The 19,529-nt window shown below is 53.9% G+C and overlaps 2 protein-coding genes across 7 annotated transcripts in view; both read right to left on the bottom strand.

Annotated features, from left to right (window-relative positions):
- DPP3 (dipeptidyl peptidase 3) overlaps positions 1-4,478 on the bottom strand; it is a 35,236-nt gene extending 30,758 nt beyond the window's left edge. The window contains exons 1-2 of one of the 5 annotated variants that reach the window (XM_030331460.1): positions 4,428-4,478; positions 3,046-3,320 (exon numbers count right to left, since the gene is read on the bottom strand). In XM_030331460.1, the coding sequence (XP_030187320.1) occupies positions 3,046-3,315 (270 nt within the window). In that variant the 5' untranslated portion in view covers positions 3,316-3,320; positions 4,428-4,478. Of the gene's footprint in view, positions 1-3,045; positions 3,324-4,097; positions 4,201-4,427 lie in introns of those variants that run through there. The other 4 variants (XM_030331459.1, XM_030331463.2, XM_030331462.2 and 1 more) reach the window with 4 other exon arrangements.
- Positions 4,479-7,770: 3,292 nt separating this feature from the next.
- On the bottom strand, positions 7,771-16,976 carry PELI3 (pellino E3 ubiquitin protein ligase family member 3). Of its 2 annotated transcripts, XM_032594931.1 has the most exons (8): positions 16,910-16,976; positions 15,587-15,739; positions 14,981-15,052; positions 12,536-12,665; positions 11,799-11,900; positions 10,800-10,994; positions 10,292-10,480; positions 7,771-9,008 (listed from the first exon to the last, which is right to left on the bottom strand). In XM_032594931.1, the coding sequence occupies exons 2-8, from the start codon at positions 15,736-15,738 to the stop codon at positions 8,439-8,441; spliced, it is 1,410 nt and encodes a 469-aa protein (XP_032450822.1). In that variant the 5' UTR covers position 15,739; positions 16,910-16,976; the 3' UTR covers positions 7,771-8,438. The 2 variants fall into 2 exon arrangements, with proteins under 2 accessions (XP_032450822.1, XP_032450823.1); XM_032594932.1 differs by lacking the exon at positions 14,981-15,052.
- Positions 16,977-19,529: the final 2,553 nt, after the last annotated feature.

Here is a 19,529-nt window from a genome sequence, read left to right as displayed (position 1 = left end):
TGAGTTCAAGCCCTACGTTGGGTGTAGAGAATATTTAAAATAAATATTTTTTAAAAAATTTTAAGTGTTTTATTTTACCTTCACTTACTCCTTCAATGCACTCGCTTTCTTAATGCAGATTTGAGTTTTGGACCTGTATCTCTTTTCTTTTCCCTGAAGAACTTTCAACATCTCTTGCAAAGCAGGTCTACTGGCAATACATGACCTCAATTTGTGTTTGAGAAAGTCTGTTTTTCCTTCACTTTTTTTTTTTGAAGTTTATTTATTTATTTTGAGAAAGAGAGAGAGAGAGAGAGAGAGAGAGAGAGAGAGAGAGGCACAAGAGGAGGAGGAGCAGAAAGAGAAGGAGAGAGAGAATCCCAAGCATGTTCTGTGCTGTCAGCACACGGAACCCGACGTGGGGCCCGATCTCACGAACTACGAGATCATGCCCTGGGCCAAAATCAAGAGTCGGACATTCAACCAACTGAGCCACCCAGGCGCCCCTTCTTTCATTACTGAAGGATAATTTCACAAGGTACAGAATCCTAGGTTGGTGGCTTTTTCTCTCCACACTTCAAATAATCCAATCCACTTTCTTCTTGTCCGTGTGGTTTCTGAGAAATTGGATGCAATTCTTATCTTTGCTCCTCTAAAGCTAAGATCTACTTTTCCTCCGGCTTCTTCCAGGACTTTTTCTTTGATTTTCTGTACTTTGGAAATATGCCTAAGTGTAGTTTTTTATGACATTTAATATTCTGCTTAGTGTTCACTGGGCTTTGTGGATCTGTGGTTTAGTATCTGACATTAATGTGAGGAAATTCTTGGTCATAATTGTTTCAGATATTTCTTCTGTTTCTTTCTTCCTCTTCTGGTATTCCCATTACATATACGGTTCCTACAGTTGCTCTACGGTTCTCAGATACTCTGTGCTGCTTTTTTCAGTCTTTTTTTTCTCTTTGCTTGTCAGTTTTGAAGGTTTCTATTGGGATATACTGAAGCTCAGCGAGTCCTTCCTCAGCTGGGTCAAGTCTACTAATAAGGCCAGCAAAGGCATTCTTCATTTCTGTGTTTTTAAACTTCTAGCACTTTTGGGTTCTTTCTTAGGATTTCCATCTCTCTGCCCATCTGTTTTTGCATGTGGTCTACTTTATCCATTAGGGCCCTTAGCCCTAATCATAGGGCTATTAATCATAGCTGTTTCAATTCCTTATCAGTCCACCATACCTGCTATATCTGAATCTGGTTCTGATGCTTTCTCTGTCTCTCCACACTGCGTTCTTTGCTTTTTTATTATGTTCTGTTATTTTTTCTTGATAGCCAGACATGATGTACTGCATAAAAAGAACTGCTGTAAATAGGTCTTTCATAACGTGATAGCCAGGTGTGGGAGTCCCAGAAGTATTCTACGGTCCCATGAATAGGTCTCATTAGTCTGTTAGTGAGCCTTTACCTCTGGACTGTGAACTCCTCGTGGGCTTCTCGGTCCTGTGTCCCCACCCACCCTTAGGTGGGACAGGATGACTTAGAACTGTCTGGAGTGGGATATTTTCCTCTGCCCAGGTCAGTTAGGTTCTCATAAAGCCCTAGAAGGTTAGGTTCTGGTGAAATAGTTTCTCCTGAGAGCAAACTGTTAAGAACAGAATGTTCTGGCATTTTTCAAAAGCAGTTCCCTTTCCCTTTCCCCTGTCAGAAGCACAAGGGGCTTTTTCTCTGAAACTCATTGTGAGGACCCAGTCAAGATCCTGGAGGTAAAACTCCCAAATGTGTGGGGGCCTCTCCTGTGACTGGGTTCCCCTGGAGTTTTTAACTCTCAGAGCTATCCACACTGGAGCCTCCAGCAATTTTTCAGTTACAGTTTAGGTTTTCCTACCCTAGTGCTGGTTGTGGGGAAGGCTTCTGCTCATGAATTTCTGCTGTTAAGTTGTGATTCTCTGTACCCACCTGTCTGTCTCTCCAATTTGGGAGCGGCAGCCCTGTGGCCTCATTTCTTTTAAGGACGTAAGAAAAGCTGTCGATTTTCTGGTTTGTCCTGCCTTTTACTTGTTAGGACAGATCGGTGACTTTTAAGTTCCTCACATGCTGGACTGGAAACTGGAAGTCATGAATTTCATTTTCACTGAAGCCAATTTGAGGTGGGTTTCTGCTCTTTGCAAACAAAAATATCCCACTGGAAACAGCAGCACATGCAGCAATTTTCTATTTCCAAGCACTTGTCTCGCTGTTAACTCTTTTCATGAATAAATCAAGGCCTTGAGATGGGATGCTGATTACTAAAAGTTAAAACAAGGTAGAAGAAACAGCCTGGGCCTCAGCTCAGAGAGAAGCAATCCAATCCCTTTATTTTACATATAGAAAAACAGGCCACATTCTCATACATTCTGGGTGAAACCTTTGTAGAAGATGATTTAACAACATCAATCAATTATAAACGTACAGAGCCTTTGACCCAGCAATGCGACTTCTAGAAATAGATCCTACTCACACATGGCATGATCTCATTTATGTAAAGGACAAAATGAGGAACTGATACACATGTGCATGTACACATGTAGGTATGCAATACACAGACAGAGGAATTAAAAGGCTGCACACCGCACCATCCAATGAGTGATCTTTGTATTTTGTGTCCTTCTGCATTGCAACAATGCACTACAAATGTATTCACATATTTGGCCAACAGACCCACGAACAAACAAAAACCAGAGGACAGGCAGGAACGCACAACATGGTGGAGGAAGATCTGGTCCAGAACTCAGACCTCCCGATTCCTACTCTGGACTCATTCCTCTACTGCCTCTGAATCTCCACAGCTGTTGCCTTTACTCACAGCCCCTGTTAAATCACAGCAGCCACTATTTATCTTGGAGTCAGGTCACTGCAGCCCTAGAAGGTACAGACTACCCTCATGCATGTTTTACAGATAAGACTGAGACTCTAGGAGAGGAGGTTCCTGTATATGCAACCTTTGGTCTAATCTAAAGAGAAAGACCTTTGTACCCCTGCTTGTGGTCCCTCATACCCAGAAGCCCCTCAGGAAATGCAGGATGACCTAAAAGAACTGACCTGATACTCCTCCTCGGTAAGGCCCTCAGCCAGGGCATGCTGGCGCAGCTGGTCTGGGTCCTGGGCACGGAAGAGGCGGCTGAGCAGGGCATAGATGTAGGGGGCCTCAGGGGAGGTCTGCAGCAGCACAGCCAGGCCTCCGTACCAGGCGGCCCGTGACAGATGGTGGGCATACAGGCGCTCTGTGGGTGACAGCAGGCGGAAGGCCTCGCGGCAGTCCAGGCTAGACACACCGATGTCATTGGGCAGGATGTACTGGGCGTCCGCCATGGGCCCTGCTGAGAACCATCACCATCATCACAGCCATCATTTACCACACACCTAGCTCTGCACTCTCATGGTCTCATTTAATCCTCCCCCAAACCCATTCACCAGATATGTTAACTGAGGCTCAGAGGTTAGGTGACTCACCCAAGGATATTACAAAATACACTGGTGGGTCACATTTGGCCTGGGGCCCCTAAACCTTAAAGAATGAATTCAACTACCAGTATTACAGATGGGGAAACTGAGGCCCAGAGAGGCTAGGAGCTTTGCCTAATACACAAGTAATAACACAAGGGAGAGATCAGAAGCAGAGACCTGCATCTCCAGACTCCCAGCGGGGGTGGGGGAGGGGGCACTCAGCCTCCCCTCCTCCTTCTCTGACTTCCTAACCTCCTCTTCAGAATTCTCCTCAATTGTGAATTCAGAATTCTTCAATTCCACCCACCACTGTGTTCAAAAGGACAGAGTTCCATGCTATCAGCTGGAAGACCCAGGTTCCAAACTTGGTTCAGCTCTAGACTTCTAAAATCAAGTCAGTTTTCACTTTTCCGTGCCTCCGTTTTCACCTCTGTAAAACGGGGGTGATAATAACGCCAACCTCACCAGGACAGTGTGCAATCTGTCTCACTCCCATCCTTCTAACTGCCTTTTCCTTGGCCCTCCATCCTCCTACCCTCTCCCCCGTGCTCGGCCAGGGGAGCCTCAGAGCCGCAGAAGTTCGGAGCTGGAAGAAAACTCATTTTACAGACAGAGAGACTGAGGCTTAGAGAGGCCACGAAACTTACCGAATTCTCACAGCCCCGTTGGGACCGGGGACCTCCCAACCCAGTGCATTTTCCACACCGCACCCCCCCCACCCCCCTTACCGGGAATGAGTGTCCAGCCTCCCCCACCACTCCGGATGCTCCGCCCCAGTAGCACTAACCCCACCTCCCGCCCCCGCCCCGGGTTAACTCTTTGCTGCCCGGAGGGTTCCTTGGCATAGGGGCCACAATGAATGTGGAAGGGGTACTGGATGGAAGGCAGAAAAAGAATGATCTTGCGTTCGGTCCAGACTCGCCCTGTCCCCCGAGGATGACGCACCGTGACCCCAAAACCCGGGCGCCGCGCCTCACCTGCAGCAGCTGCTCGGATCGCAAACTCACTTCCTGCTTCCGGCTCCCCCATTCATTGGGGCTCCGCGAACTCCGCCCCCCGCGGCCAATTGTCGGGCCTCGGAGCCCGGATGGGCGTCAGCTCCAGCCAATAGGCGCGCCTCGGCGCAGTCCGCCGGCCCGCCTCTCCCCGCCCCCGGGCCCTACAGGGTCGCACGGGGATGGCCCCTGCGGCCTCGGCCTTTGTCAGCGAGGGTGCTCTCGCGGGCCACTGGAACCTGAGTGGCTGGCCTGGCCGCGGCGTGGTCCCGGCAGACTGGGCTGACCAGGTCCCTCCGAGTCCGGGCGGGGCGGCATGGGTGTCTGTACGGAGCACAGGGACTCCCCATCAGAGTCCCAACCCGACTCTGCTTTGGGTCCCCCACCTCAGTTTTGCAGGTGGAAACCTGCACAATGGAAGTCATGTGGCTCCTTCTTCCTCACTGGATTCGAGGGTCAGGCCGTGGAGATACTTAGGAGACTGCGACCCTACAGGGCGAGCTGCTGGGCTTAGGCTGAGGTGATCACACCCTTGCGGAGACACGGAGAAATGCCCTCAAGTGCATCACTGCCCTGCCACGGAGAAATGCCCTCAAGTGCATCACTGCCCTGCCGTTGACTCGCCAGGGTCTTGGGATGCAGCTGCTAAACATCTCTGAGCCTTTGTTTCCTCGGCACAAAGGGGCGAGAGGCCTAGCCGTCTGTTGGTGCTTGGCCGATAACTCGATGGATCGGAAAGCTGCCTGTGACCCCAAAAGGCAGAGCTGGGCCTGAGACTTTTGCACGTCTGGGTGGACTCACAAGAGGATATCCTGGGTGGAGCATGGCACGTAGAAGTGCTGGCACCAGGCCTGGGCTGAGTGGGGAGCACTGTGAAGGTCCTGGGTCGGTGTGGGAGGAGCCAGGCCATCTGAGGTCGAATCCAGCCTCCATTGCCTACTGGCTGTGTGGACTTGGGTGGGACACTTCACCTCTCGGAGTCTTTGGCTCCCTCAGCCAGAAAACCCGGGCTGGGCTAACACTTGTCTCCACTCCAGGGAGCGAAGTGGTGAGTGGACAGTCTGCCCCCTAGTGTTGTGCCCAGAGGAACTGGGGAAAGGGAATACCTGAAATCCACATACTCTCCTCGCCATACCTTTGCCACACCTGTGTCTAGGCCCCCGGCAGCATCTGCCCAGCATTGACGCCAGTTTCTCATTTACGAAAGTGCCCAAGGCCCTGCTTGACACAACAGTGCCACTTACTGTTGGCTCTGATGATGATTATCATTACAAGGAGCTCAATAAATTGATCTATGTCCTTAGGAAAGTCACCCTCTTCTTCCCTGTGCTTCAGTTTTGTCTTTAAAATGGGTACACTTCCTTGATTTGAGTGAATTTGAAATGTGCACCAGTAAAGGAGGTAGTGTTCTCCAGCCACCAGTGGGCAGCTCAGGCTAGCAAAAGATTCCAGCCCACCTGGGACCCTTAACCAAACTATGTTTTTATGATCACAGTTAATTTGAGCACACGAGGTCCTGTGTCAGCAGCTTGACATGGAGGATATTCCATTCTTGCAAAATCCCTGGTAGGATATCATTTTACCCATTGCAGGAGATGGGGAAACTGAGGCTAATAGGTTCATTGACTTCCCTAAGGCCACCCAGCCTATCCTCAGGTGTCCCCGAACAGGAGTCTAGCCTTCCTGACACCTTCCACCACACTGTCCCCTCCACTTGCCCCAACACACACACACACACACACACACACACACACACACACACACATAATCATATGGAGCAGTCCACTCACTGGAGTCATGACCATCCCCAGCCTTGGTTCTTCCCCATGGAAATGCAGGAGGGGTATGTGGGGAAGTAACATTAAGCACCTACTGTGTTACAGGTGCTCTCTATACAGTCACAACCATCTGGTGATGTAGTAACTGCTATTCCATTTAACAGGTGACTGAGGCTCCAAGAGCTGGGAAGGGGCAAAGCTGGGCCAAATTCAGGGCTGTATTACCCCCCACCACTACCTCTGAGTTCTCCCTGGGATGGTTCCATGCTCTTTGCTTGTCTCTTCTCCCAGAGAGTAAGGTTCTCTGCTGGAATGGGACTGGAACATTCCCCTGACTGGTTCCCAACAGGGTCAGAAGAAAGAACAACTGGGAAGAGCCAGATTCCTAGTGGTGTGTGTGTGTGTGTGTGTGTGTGTGTGTGTGTGTGTGTGTGTGTGTGTGTCACAGTACTCCCACATCCACCTGAGCATCCCATCTGGGCTCCCCCACTGTGGCAGTGTGATGCACTGAAGCTCGTCACATCCCCTTTTCACCACCCACCGGTGCCCTCTGTCCTCTCAAGAGCCCTACGTCTGATCTCTGTGGCCCCACCAGCTGTGTGGCCCGGGGCAGATCCCTCCCCTTGGAATCTGTACTCCCTAAGGCTCTAACAGCTGTCTTCAACTGGGGATGATGCCCGGGTCAGGCCTGTACTTAGAGTCTTTTTCAGGTTTTTGGATCTCCAGAACTTCCACCTACCTGTCTCCCAAGGTTGCTGTCCCCAGGAATGGTCTGGAAGCAACCCCAGCAGCACACCGAGGCTGCCTTGGCTCTCAGGAAGAAGTGACACTTAGGATGAGTGGGGATCCAGTTTAGACTTGGTCTTCATGGCAACCAAGGGCCACCAGGCCCCAGCCCAACATCCACACCCCTCATTCCTCATCCCTCCAGACCTGGCTCCTCTGTCACCAAGCATTTTTCCTGCCACACCTTTGCAATGCTGTTCCAGTTACCTGAGCTGCCCTCCCAACTTCTCCCACCCCTGTTCAAGGAAAGCAGCACAGCGTGATGGAGAGGAGGGCGGGCTGAGGGCAGGATTTGAATCTTTTCTAGCTGTATGACTTGGCGCATGTGCCTTAATCTCAGAATCTTAGATAGAAATGGTAACACCTTGCTCCCTGGGTTGCTATGAGGATCAAACAGCAAAACCGCCTAGTTAATGCTCCATTAACAAAGTTATTAGCAGCAGCAGCACAGCAAGGGGCATGGTGGGCACTTGGCAATACCAGCCCTTCTGTCAGCCAGCGCACTGTGAGAGTCCCCTCTCTTCCCCCTGCTCCTGACTGTCCACAAATGAGGTCCCAAAGCCTCCATCCGGCATCTTCCCCATCAGCACAGCCCCAACCTCTTGCTCCGGCCTCCCTTCTGCCCCCTGTTGCCACTGCCCCGGACACTCAACCGCTCGCTCAGTTCTCTGCTTCCTCCTACCTGAGCCTGTGCTCAGCCTCCCTCCTGCCCACAGCACACTCCCCTTCCTGTGGGGAGTTCCTCACCCTCCCGCCTTCTAGTGAGACCTGCTCCACAGCCTTTGGCCGTTCTCCGATCCTGGCACACAGGAAACTGTGCTGTCATTCAGTAATTTGGCCTGTCGTCCACTAGACTGTGAATTCCACCGGGCAGGGAACCAAGTCTGATTGTGTCTGTCCCCAGAGCCCACTTGGCATAGTGGTCCAGCCCACAGTGGGTATCAGCAGATGCCAGTCCCAGCCTGCTGCCCACCCACCGCTCACGCAGGGGCTGGCGGCACTGCACTCATGCTGGACACGCGGGATTTGCGAGGGCAGCTGAGCAGCAAGGTTTATAGAGGAACCCAGGGCAGCAGCAGGGTGAGTATATCTGGAGCTGGGTCGGCAGGCTCGGGGCACAGCCAGCCTAAGCTGGGGGTCAGGGGCCCACGGCCCCTTCACTCCCCCAGGGACACAGTGTAGGCGGCATGATGTAGGACACCCCAGGAAAGCCCGGGACAGAGCTGGAGCTGAGGGCCCCATCATTATGACTGGGGTAGGGGTTTGGGGGACCAGAGATAAGAGGGAGGAGCACAGCCCATCCAACACGTCCATCCGGTGTGGCTATGTGCCAGCAGGTAGAGTCCCACATGCAGAGCTCCCTCTGGGCTGCAGAAGGTGGGGGACCTAGGTGGGCAGGTGGGCACGGCATCCAGGGCCCCGGGAGAGCCTAGTCCAGTGGCCCCTGGAAAATGAGGCGGACGCAGCCATGCTCGCCGGTGAGCCAGGCCCCACAAAAGGGGCAGGCAGCATGGAAAGCATGGGTGCCATGGGGCAGTGGTGTCTGGGCCCAGTAGCGGGCAGTCTTCTCAGAGCAGACATGGCCGCAGGGTGCAAAGGCATGGCTGGGTGGTCCAGGGTCCAGACAGAGGCCGGCCTCCTGGCCGAGCCATAGGGGGACATAGGGTCCCACGAGGCGACAGAGAGGACACTCGCGCTCCTGGGGGCCCCGCTCTCTCCTGCAGCCCCAGCCGTGGTAGCCGTGGACGTGGCCACAACGGACGTAGACCCAGGGCTGCTGCTTGTCGGGTGCTGTGCGGCCACGGGCCGGACTGGGGAAGGCCAGGGTGCTGAGGCCCACGGGGCACTGGGGCCGTGCTGCGTTCGCTTCCTGCCGCTGGGCCTCTAGCTGCTTCAGCGTGGGTGCCCTCAGCAGCCCTGCTGGCGTGCGCCATAGCAGCGTGGCCCCACACAGGTCAATGAGGGAGCCGTCCTGCAGCACATTAGACTCGTTTTCCACCTGCCAGAGACAGCAGAAGGGCCTTACTGCTCAAGAGGCCCCCGAACTCCTGGCCATTGGGCAGCCGTCACCCCAGCCAAGCCACCTATCCATCCCACTGAACCTCCCTGGAGAGAACACCCTGGGCCAGTGGGGTGGGCTGGGGCAGAGGAGCCAGGAGGCCTGAGAACCCATGTGGGAGAGCAAGTCAGTGCTCCCAGGCATGCACTGTCCCTCACAGTGTGACATGGGCCTCGGTCACTTTATCTGTCACATCAGGAGAGCTTGACCAAAACAAGGTTATTCCCAGGGTCTCCCCTAAGGGCAGAAGTGGGAAAACCCTTCTATCTGAGAAACACTGGGGGGCTTAGCCCAAGGCAGCTGTCCCAGTGGCTGTGGTTAAAAGCAATGATTCTAGAACTAGCGTGCCTGGGTGTGATTCCTGGCTTCACTGTTTACTAACTTTGCATCCCCGGTCAAGTAACTCAACCTCTCTGTGTCTTAATTTCCTTATCCTCGAGATGGAGTCTGCGTCCCATTATCTCAAGTGGTTCCCATGAATCAATCAACGTAAACGTCTGGAACAGTGCCTGGAACACAGTAGGTACTCAACAAGTGTGTGCCAGTGAAATATTCACACACACCGATTTTAAAGATAATGTTTCTCCAAATCTCCCCGTAGAATTGGTGCTCTGGAAAGAGAAGCCATGCTCTTCCCTGAGATTGTGCATCTGTTTGCCGGGTGTGCTCGAGCCCTGGAAGAGCTCGGAGAGGCCCATTTAAGGAGCTTAGCCACGTGACCATGGGCAGGCCCCTGCCTCTCTCTAGGACTCTGTCCCAGCTCCTAATGTTAGTTCTCTGATCTGTGCCACGTGGAGCATTCACTGTCACCTCCGTGAGAACTACTCCAAGGGCCCTTTCCCGCTAGTAGAGGATAATAAAGCTAAATCCATCCGAACGTGAGAGACACGTTGCAAACTGCCAACACTTTCGGCTATAAACTGCTCACACATGGGCCAAGTGTCATCCTCACAGGAGGCTGGGATGTTTTAAGCTGTCGGCATCCCTAAGGCCACTTTCTACCGCACAGTGCATTTATGTGTGCTCTATCGCGCCTCACCCCATAGACCTCCGGCAGTATGTGAGCTACATTTTGGAGCCACTGGTCTGGTCCTCTCTGTGGGGTAAGGGGGCATGACCCCCAAATGGAACCTGTTGGAGCTCCCTTGTGTAGGAGGGCTGGAGATCAGGGGGAAGGGCCTGGGAAGGAGTCGGGGGTGGGGAGGATGGAGCAGGTCACCTACCAGCTTCCCTCGCTGCTGTGCCGAGCGGCTGTCCCTCAGAGTGTACACATTCCCACAGACTGATATCTCCCTCCAGACACCCGGGGCCGAGTCCTCAGAGAAGCCGCCTGCTGGGTGCATCACCAGGACCCCATTGGTGGTTAAGCCGTCCATCAGGCCGTCGGGGGTCCGCCACTTGGCTGCCCGCTCCTGGGACCACATGTGGGATCAGATCATATCCCCGAGTGGCCCCCAGCAGGCCGCGATCCCGGGATGCTGCCCCAATACCCTCGCAGTCAGAGGGAGCCCAGAGAGGACTGGAATGGGCGCTGCACGGCCGGGGGCATCACCTGAAGTCCTGGAGTCTCACTGTGCTCATGTTTTAAGTGACATTGCCACTGCCAGCATAGGTCACGGTTATGATGACTGCCCACTGGTCCATCACCCCAGGACACTGACCCTCCCCACCCTACCCCTCTGCTCACTCTCAGATAAAGTGCCGGTCCCTGCCTGGGGGGGGCTCACTCACTCCAAGGAAGATGTTGCTGGAGGCATCAAAGCCAGCAGCATAGATGCGGGCAGTATAGGGCGGCCGGCGGTCACAGAGGATGCGGCAGGCATAGCGGGAGATGGTGCTCTGGGCAGAGGGGCCCTCGGCGGCCCCTCCTCCAGGCGATGTGTCCGTTACCACAAAGTCGATCATGTTCTCGGTGGAACGGCCGATCTGTGAGGAAGAGGAGGGCGAGCACAGGGATACTGTGCACGGCTCAATCCTACAGGCTTCCTACCCCAGGGTTCCGCCTGCGGGGTCACCAAACAACGAGGAGGGGGGAGTACCACCCCGACTCCCTAAGCACTCTGGGCTCTCAGCTGGGGTCTCCAAATCCAATGGCTAGGATCTGGGGCTTCTCTGTCTCCCCCCACTCAATAAAAATGAGTTTATTTTTTTTTTAATTGACCAGTGAAAACGTGACACCCACGGTCTGGGAGTGCTCAAACATTAGCAGCACATAGTGAATTTTTTAAATTTACTAGATACCGTGCTAAGCCCTTCATGTGCCGTATCTCAGCTAATCTTCCCAATAATTCCATGGGGTGGGTATACTGTGGGCTCCACTGTACAGATGAGGAAACAGAGGCCCAGAGAGTCTAAGCGACGCTTGCCCAAAGTTACCCAGCTAGTAAGTGATGGAGCTGGGATCTGACCCAGGTAGTATGACTGTCGCACCGCACTCTGAACTCTTAAGCTGTATGGCCTCCCGTGGCCTGGGAGTCTGGTCTTGAGTTTTAAATTTTGATACAGCCACTGATTTGCTGTGTGACTCCAGGAAGTCAAAGGCCTCATAGGACATCCTGCTTCCTCATCTGAAGAGTAGTTGATTACACTGAGTCCCCCCCCCCCCCCCCCCGCAAAACACCCTCACCACGGCCTTCAGTCCTCCAGGGTCACCCTGGAATGCCTGCAGTGCTGGATGTTGAAGCCCGGTGGCTCTGTGGCCAAGAGGCTTACAGAGGGGCCTGAGCATACCTGGAACATGTCTGTGTCACTGTCATGTGTGTATTCAACTATGACCGAGTGGCTCCGGGACAGTGTGTACGAGATGCTGTGCTGGCCACGGTTACTCAGTGCCTGGTGGGGAGAAAGGAGAAGTCACTTCCCAGGGCATGTGGCCAAGAGAAGTGTGAGCCTCTGAGCCACAAGTTGGAAGCCAACGCCCACTGGCCAATCCCAGGGAAGGGGCAGTTCTACCCTCGCAGAGGATGTCCTGTGCAGCTGGCACTATACTCAGGTTGCCTTATCTGATCCCTACAGCCACCCCAAGAGGGAGGCCTGGTTATTATTCCCATCTTATGGCTGAGGGAACCGCAGCTCAGGGAGGAGAAGAAACTGGCCAAAAGTCACACAGATGGAAACAGGAGAGCTTGTATCTTAACCCAAATCCTCTGAAGCCAAAGGCTTTCCTTTGCCATTGCTGTGTGACTGTCACATCCCTTCTCTGAGCCTTGGCTGCCTCTAAATGATGCTGATCGTTTCCATTCAATGGCTGGGATCTGGTCATCAAAGAAACATTCTGCAAACTGTAAAGTGCGGTACGCTGCAGGGGATCTCCTCTCGGCACCACTTCCCTGGTAGCCCCAGAAGACACAGAGGGCTCCCCTGCTCCAGCAGGCCTGTGGGCAGGCAGCACTGGGAAGGCTGAGGACCTGGGATCTGGGCAGGGAGCACAGGACTTTTGTCCAGGTCTACTGGGACAGGCTGCTTGCCTTGGAGACGAGCGGTGTGGAGATGTGGTGCATGACGTCTGGCTTCACTCCGTTGGCATGGGGCCGGCGGCTCAGTGCCAGGCGGCTTCTCCGGCGGCCCTTGTCCCCACTTGCCAGACACCCATTGTAGCTGTGGATGTGGAGGGTTAAAAAGAAGGAATTGAAGGGAGAGAGAGAGGAAAAAAAAAAGAAAGTGAGCCCCTGAGAGATTTGGAGGAACTGCTAACTTCTGGGCACGTTCTACGGTAACAAACACTAAAAGCATCTGAAACTAGAAGACCCTCCCTACTATATCAAATCAGTGCCTTTGGGAAGTAGGGTGAGGAGCAGAGTAGCTACAAAAGACTTTTCATTCAATTAACCAGTGCTTCCTGGATGCCTGAGCCATGTGTGGCCAGATGCTGGGCGGTGGGGTGGCATCAGGGGCACACCGCAGGTCAGTCCTGTGTCCTCAGTGGCAGGGAAGTGGGGGTCCTGAGCTTTTCAAGGAACCTGAGTACCAACTGTGCCATAGGCCCAGAGGCAGGAGAAGGGAATTCTGGCCTCAGATCAGGTTTCTAGAAGAGGAAGCTGGGCTTTGAAGAACTAGAAAGGATTCACCTCTATAGCAAACTGTCACTTGTTACACCACAAGTATGACTGGAAACCAGAATGAAAGAAAAAACAGAGGGGCACCTGGGTGGCTCAGTTGGTTAAGCATCTGACTCTTGGTTTCAGCTCAGGTCATGATCTCACTGTTCATGAGTTCGAGCCCTGTGTTGGGCTCTGTGCTGACAGTGCAGAGCCTGCTTGGGATTCTCTCTCTCTCTCCCTTTCTCCTTTTCTCTCTGCCCTCCCCTGCTCATGCTCTCTGTATACATCTCTCAAAATAAATAAATCAACTTTAAGAAAAGAAGAAAGAAAGAAAGAAAGAAAGAAAGAAAGAAAGAAAGAAAGACCCACAATGCCACCACCTCCATATATCCATAACATGTCAAATTTCTACCTTCCTTCCAGCTCTTATCCAGAGGGGGTGATTGTGGAAGGCAAAGATGGGGTGAGTCACAGCCTTGGTCACTGCCATGTACTGGAGCCTCCCGTGTTCCCGGTGCTTCACGTTATTAATTACCTAATGGAATCTGTGCAATGTCCTGCCAGGCAAGTACCTTTCTTCCCATTTTACAAATGAGAAAAATTGAGGCTCAGGGAGGTAAAATGACCTGCCTGAGGTCCCAGGCTAGTAAGTGAAAAAGTCAGAGATTTGAACTTGGGTCGTCTGACTCCGGCCTTTCTTGCAGAGGCCCTTCCCGAGGGAAGGCTCACCCCAAGCAAAGGTCATGAGACTGGCAGGGTTTGGTGAGATCAGGGAGTGGTGATTTGGGTGATAAACTGCAGTAGAGGAAGATGAAGCTGCTGGAAGGGCCCTGAACACCAAGCTTAAGAGCCTGGACTTTTTTCTGGAAGACTAGGGAGCCATGGAAGGATTTAGAGCAGGCAGTCCCAGGATGAAGAGCTGCCAAATACAGATAAGGCCCACTTAAATCAGAGTCTTCTCATGAGCTCGTTAAAATACAGATTTCCTGGCTCTACCCATGGAGATTCTGATTCTGCAGGTTTCGGACAGGCCTGTCAATGAGTATTTTCAAGGTGCTCTCCGAGTGGCTCTATAACCAGTGTGGGACTTCACTGCTCTACAGAGAACAAACAGCTGTCAAGAGGGCCTATACCCTCAGGTCTGCACTCTCCCCCCATCAGTGGCCTCACCCTCAACTGGAAAGCCTGCCCTTCCTTTGGGACACCAAGCAGCTGCTCCTATCATGCAAGCATCCCTGAGAGGGGGATCACTTTTGCCCTTGTAAAATCTTCCCACCTATGGGGTGTGGGCCAGTTCAGGACATGGGCTTGAGGCTCAGGTGGGCCTGGCTTAAATTCTGGCTCTTCCACTTATCACATGACCTCTGTAAAACGGTGCTAATTAATCAGGACCTACCTCACAGGTTCACTGCGAGAACTAAATGACATAAATCATTTAAAAAATGTCCGGCACAGAGTGTGACAGATCTACAGCAAGCCCTTGATAAACGTTAACTATGATTATTAGGGGAAAAGCACATGGCGTGTACATGTATAACAGCCCCTATTACTTCTAAGTAATCATAATGACAGCATAGCTTCTCAAATATTTTCTTCGGGGCAGATGGCAGAGAGAGAGGCCAAAAGGTGTGGATGGAGGAGGAAGAAGAGGGATCTGTGCCTGGGGGTGGGGTTAAGCGGGTGGTGCAGGGATCCCGGTCAGGCGGAGACCAGGAAGGGATGAAGTTTACCCACGGACCACCAACTCACATCGCTTCCTCTCTCCTGGCCTCGGTTCTCATCTGTAGCGTGAGGGTCAGCTGTGGCTTAGTGAATGTGCACTAGACCTGGAGTAAGAAAGCCCTGGGTCCGAATCCCAGCCCTGCCACTTACCAGCTGTGTGCCCTTGGACCAGTCACTTCCCCTCTCTGAGCCTCGGTTTCCTCACCTCCTTCCTCACAGCATCTTTGTGAAGATTGAAATGAAATAATGTCCATGAAAGGGCTTGGCACAAGCCTGCCTCCCAGAACACTTGATATGTGCCAGGCACTGTTCTACGTGCTTTACAGAAATCACCTCATTCATTCCTCCAAAAACCCTCTGAGGTATTATTAGCATCCCTATTTGTAAGGTGGGAAAATGGAGGCACAGGGAAGTTAAGCTACTTGCAGAGGCAGGATTTGAACCAAGTATTTTTGCTGGAGAACCAAAGTTCTTCACCCCAGACTACATATACTAGGTGCTTTATGAAAGGCAGATGATGGTGCTACTTTATTTCTGATCAGAAACTCAGGTGGGCAGTCGGAGTTTTCTCAGTAATTTATTAAAAATGGGAAGATAAAATAACAGGAATTGAGGTGGGTTTGGTCAACTCTCTCAGTTGGGGAGGTGAGGAGGGACAAACAGCAGAAGGTCATATGTGGGGAGAGCTGGGGCCCTTGATCTGGTTGCCCTGGGGGATGCCTGGTGCCCTGCCCCACCTGGGCCAGGGTCGCTCACCCCAGGACGATGAGTTCTCCATACTTGATGGGCTCCTCGCCTGGCTGTGCATCTTCACCAGGAGAAGAGAGGACACAAGAGCCCTGGCTCCCTGGGTGCCCGAGGTCTGAGGTTCGGGGAGACCCCACTTCAGGGTTTCCTTCTAGCACCATTCTGGGCAGAGTGGGAGAGGAGAAAAAGAATTTTGCAACCTCTCATCCCAACCCCCTCAATGCCAGCTCAGGCCTGCTGCCAGGATCACCTAGGCAAAGGCCAGAGTGACCTTTCACCACCTCTGTTGCTATGGCAACCACTCCACCTCTGTCTCCTTTAAACTGCCCCGGGGTTGCTGGGATACCAGGGAAGGGAAATGGGTGGGATGGAACCAAGAGGAAAGGGCCCCACAATCAGAGGGTCGGGATATCTGGTAGGGCCAGAGGGGTAGACCAACTTGGGGTGGCCAGAGGCTTCTTTTTGGCTAGGACCCCAGAGTCTGGGATATGCTTGGAAGAGAGACACCTCAAGAGTTAGAGGGCCCTTATTCCTCATCTTAGACTCAGTTCCTGGGTTTGACTCTTGGCTCCGGGGCCTCAGAGTAACCCTTCCGTTGGGCTCTTGGAATCTATCTATCTTAATCATTTAGTCCCTTGCAGGTCTAGGCCTCTGTCTGTCTGTCTTTTTCCTCAATGACTCTCTGTCCTCCCGGGGCCGTCCTTTTCGCCCGTCTCTCTTCCCACCCTCCTCCTCATGTCATCCTGTCTGGCCACCTTCTCCTCCCCATCCATCTGCCTCAGTCTCCCCATCTTGGCTTCGCCGGGCGGGCGGGCCTCTGGACCCCTCCCGGGTGCGCGCCCCCTCCCTCCCTCAGGTGTCTGTCTGCAGTCCCAGGGCCGCCCGGGTCTCTGGAGGCCTGTGGGGGCGGCGCTCCCCCCTCCGGCTGGGGCTGCAGCAGAGCCAGTCTCCGCAGGAAGCCTGTTTGGAAAACATCCCCGCGCAGGAGGGACTGCACCGGGGCAGGCCCGCGCCCCGAGCCCCGAGCCCCGCGCCCCGCGCCCCGCGCCCGGGGCAGGCACAATGACGGCCCAGCGCATACGCAGATACACACCCGGCGGCCCCTCGCCACAAACACGCGCGCGCACGCACACAGTCCCGCACGCCCCGAGCCCCGCGGGCAGTGCCCGGACGGGCGCAGAGCCCACTCGGGACCCGCGAGCGCGCAAACAACCCCCTGCGCCAGCCCTCGGACCCACTCCCCCTGCCACCCTCAGACACGCAAACACGCCCCCCGCGCCCGCCGGGGCCCGCCCGGCGCAGCCCCCGCCCCCTCCGCCCCGGCGGTCTCACCTGGCCGCGCTCCCGGCCCCACTCGGCGCCGCTCCCTCCGCGCCTCGCCCCTGCTCGGCCCCGGGGCCGCTGCGGCGGGATGGGCCCGGCCCGCGGCGGCTCCGCGCTGCCTCGTCACGGGGACACCCGGGGCCGGGGGAGGGGGCGAGCGCGAAGCGCCACACTCCGCCCCTTGTCCCGATGCCCCTCCCCCTTAAAGCCCCGCCCCACCCGAAACTCCGCCTCTTGCGGCGAAGCTTAGCCCTAGTCAACAGAGCTCCGCCCCTTCGTGGGAGACCACGCCCCTCCATAGCCCCGCCCCCAGGCCCTGGGAAGCTCCGCCCACACTCCGTCTCAGGAACTCCCTAGCGCATCTTCACTGGTTCGGGGACTCCCCGGTGTCTGTGAGACCCATCCCCCAGTTCAGGCTCCCTCAGACCCCGCCCTCATTTCTGGGGACTTCCGGGTTCTCCTAGAGACACGGGCGCCCCCTCCCCCACCGCAAGCCGGAGCCTTTGTACTGCGCGGGAGGCGCCTTTCCCCACCTTGGGCCGGGGACTATCCACCTGCTCCCCCACCCCCACGCCCGTCACCCCGAGACCTGTCTTCCCACTTGGGGTAGCTGCAGAATTAGAAGCGGGGGCGGGAAGGAGAGAAGGAAAATACTAGAGAGTCGGAGGAGGGGGTGTGCGTTAGCAGGGAGGCTGAGGGAAAATGCTACAATTGACTAGACCTTGTCTTTAGCCTCGCTCCTCCACTCTCTCGCTGGGTTGCCTCTAGGCCCCGGGGTGTCCGGGAACACTTCCCTCCTTCCAGCTAGCACGCACATCATACCCAAGAAGCCACAAGGGGGGCTTTGGGTTGGGTGCAGTTCCTTCTGGGCCTGGGCTTGCAAGAGATTTGTCAATCTATGCCAAGTATTATACTCTGTGCTTTGAGCAAGATAAGCCCTTTAATTTCTAGGAGGCAGGCACGATAATCACCCATTTTACAGATGACAAAACAGTTGTACAAACCTAACTTGGTCGTGGTTATCTTGCTAGAAAGGAGCCAAGAGTAGGTCTCAGCTGTGTGACTCCAAAATCTGGACTCCTAACTTCTATTCTATACCTTGTTGTTATGATGAGAAATGGCAGGATGGGACTCAGAGGTGCAGAGCAGGAGAGACCCAGAGATGCATCAGATAAGAACCCGACGGCACATTATTTCTCAGTATGTTTGGAACCATAACCAAGAGCTGGGGGAAGACCAGAGGGTAGCCCTTAACCTGAGTCTTTGGTGCATTTATTGAAGAAATCAAGGAAGGCTGTACAGAGGAGGTGGTCTTTGGCCCCAGTCATGAAGGAGATGTGAAAATTTGCCCACACATTCCTGAGAGAGAGCATCCTTCCTGCTCTCCCCTCATCTTGTTGCTTGTGATGCTCCCTGTCTCCTGGACTCCCCCTGGGCCCCACCACATCCACACACCCCACTAACTCCCCCACCTAAAAATAGTCCATGATACCAACTGCTTTGCCAACTGTTTGGGGGCCTTAGCAGCCTGATGAAACATGAAGGCAGCCGGCAGCTCGTCCTTTAGGGACAAAGGCACTCATTAATCAAAGAGAGGCTCCCTGAGAGGCCACCACAGAGGAGGCTGGACTGCTGGGCTGTCAGCAGCAAATCATGCAAATCCTGCACCACAGGAGAGCTCCCTTCCTTGAATGCCTGCAATATGTCCACCTCCATGCCAGGTAGGCAAGCCACTGTGGGACACGGGGACACTGGGACAGTCTCACTCCCCTTTGCATTCCCAGCTTCCAGCACATTACCTGCCAGAGCGGGCCCTCAGTGAACACATGCTCGATAACCACCAGAATCCCCAGGTCACAGATGGGGAAACTGAAGCTCAGGGGGCGAGGGAAGAGATACTTGCCCCAGGTCACACAGCCAGACAACTACATAGCTGAGGATTGATCAGAGCCCCAGTGCTACCATCTGACACCAGACTGCAGGGAGGAAGGGCTGAGAGAGATTGCAGAGTACTGCAGGATGCAGAGATTTCTCCTGTGGCTTAGTGTGCTGGCACCGGAGCTGCATGATGAGCATGGCCAGACCACAAGGGGCCTCCCAAAGCCGGGGAGGGCCTGGCCCCAGCATTGTCTAGGTGGGGGAGAGGAAGGGAGAGTTGGGACACCGCCAACAGACACAAGTGCCCAGCTTCCAGCCTTGACTTCTGGCTCTGTCTCAAAAACTCCAGCTTCTCAATCTCTCTAGATCTCATCTTCCTTATTTATAAAATGGGAACAATAATAGCACTTACCTATGGTGCGATAAAAATTTGCAGTACTCTTCTGAAATCAACCCCTCCTTTCTCTTCAATCTACATCTTGACCCTATTGGGGGGAAAAAAGTAACAGAGGAACAAGATACAATCTTTATTTCTTCAATTCTTGGGTTCACGTGTCTGAAGACAAGGGACTAGCGTAAGCAGTTTGGAAGAATATTTGTGTATCTATTTCAGAAAAGATGCTGAAAACAACAACAGCAACAACAAGGAACTCTCTGGACTGAAAGATTTGGAGAGAGGAAGGAAGGGCCTATGATGCTGAGCTTTGCCTTTGAGGCCCTGTTGTAAGTGGGAATGGGGGCCGAGAAAAGA

Source organism: Lynx canadensis, chromosome D1, assembly GCF_007474595.2.
Source record: "Lynx canadensis isolate LIC74 chromosome D1, mLynCan4.pri.v2, whole genome shotgun sequence".
NCBI lineage: Eukaryota > Metazoa > Chordata > Mammalia > Carnivora > Felidae > Lynx > Lynx canadensis.
Note: the sequence above shows the minus strand (reverse complement) of the source record. Positions and strands in the feature narration are given on the sequence as shown.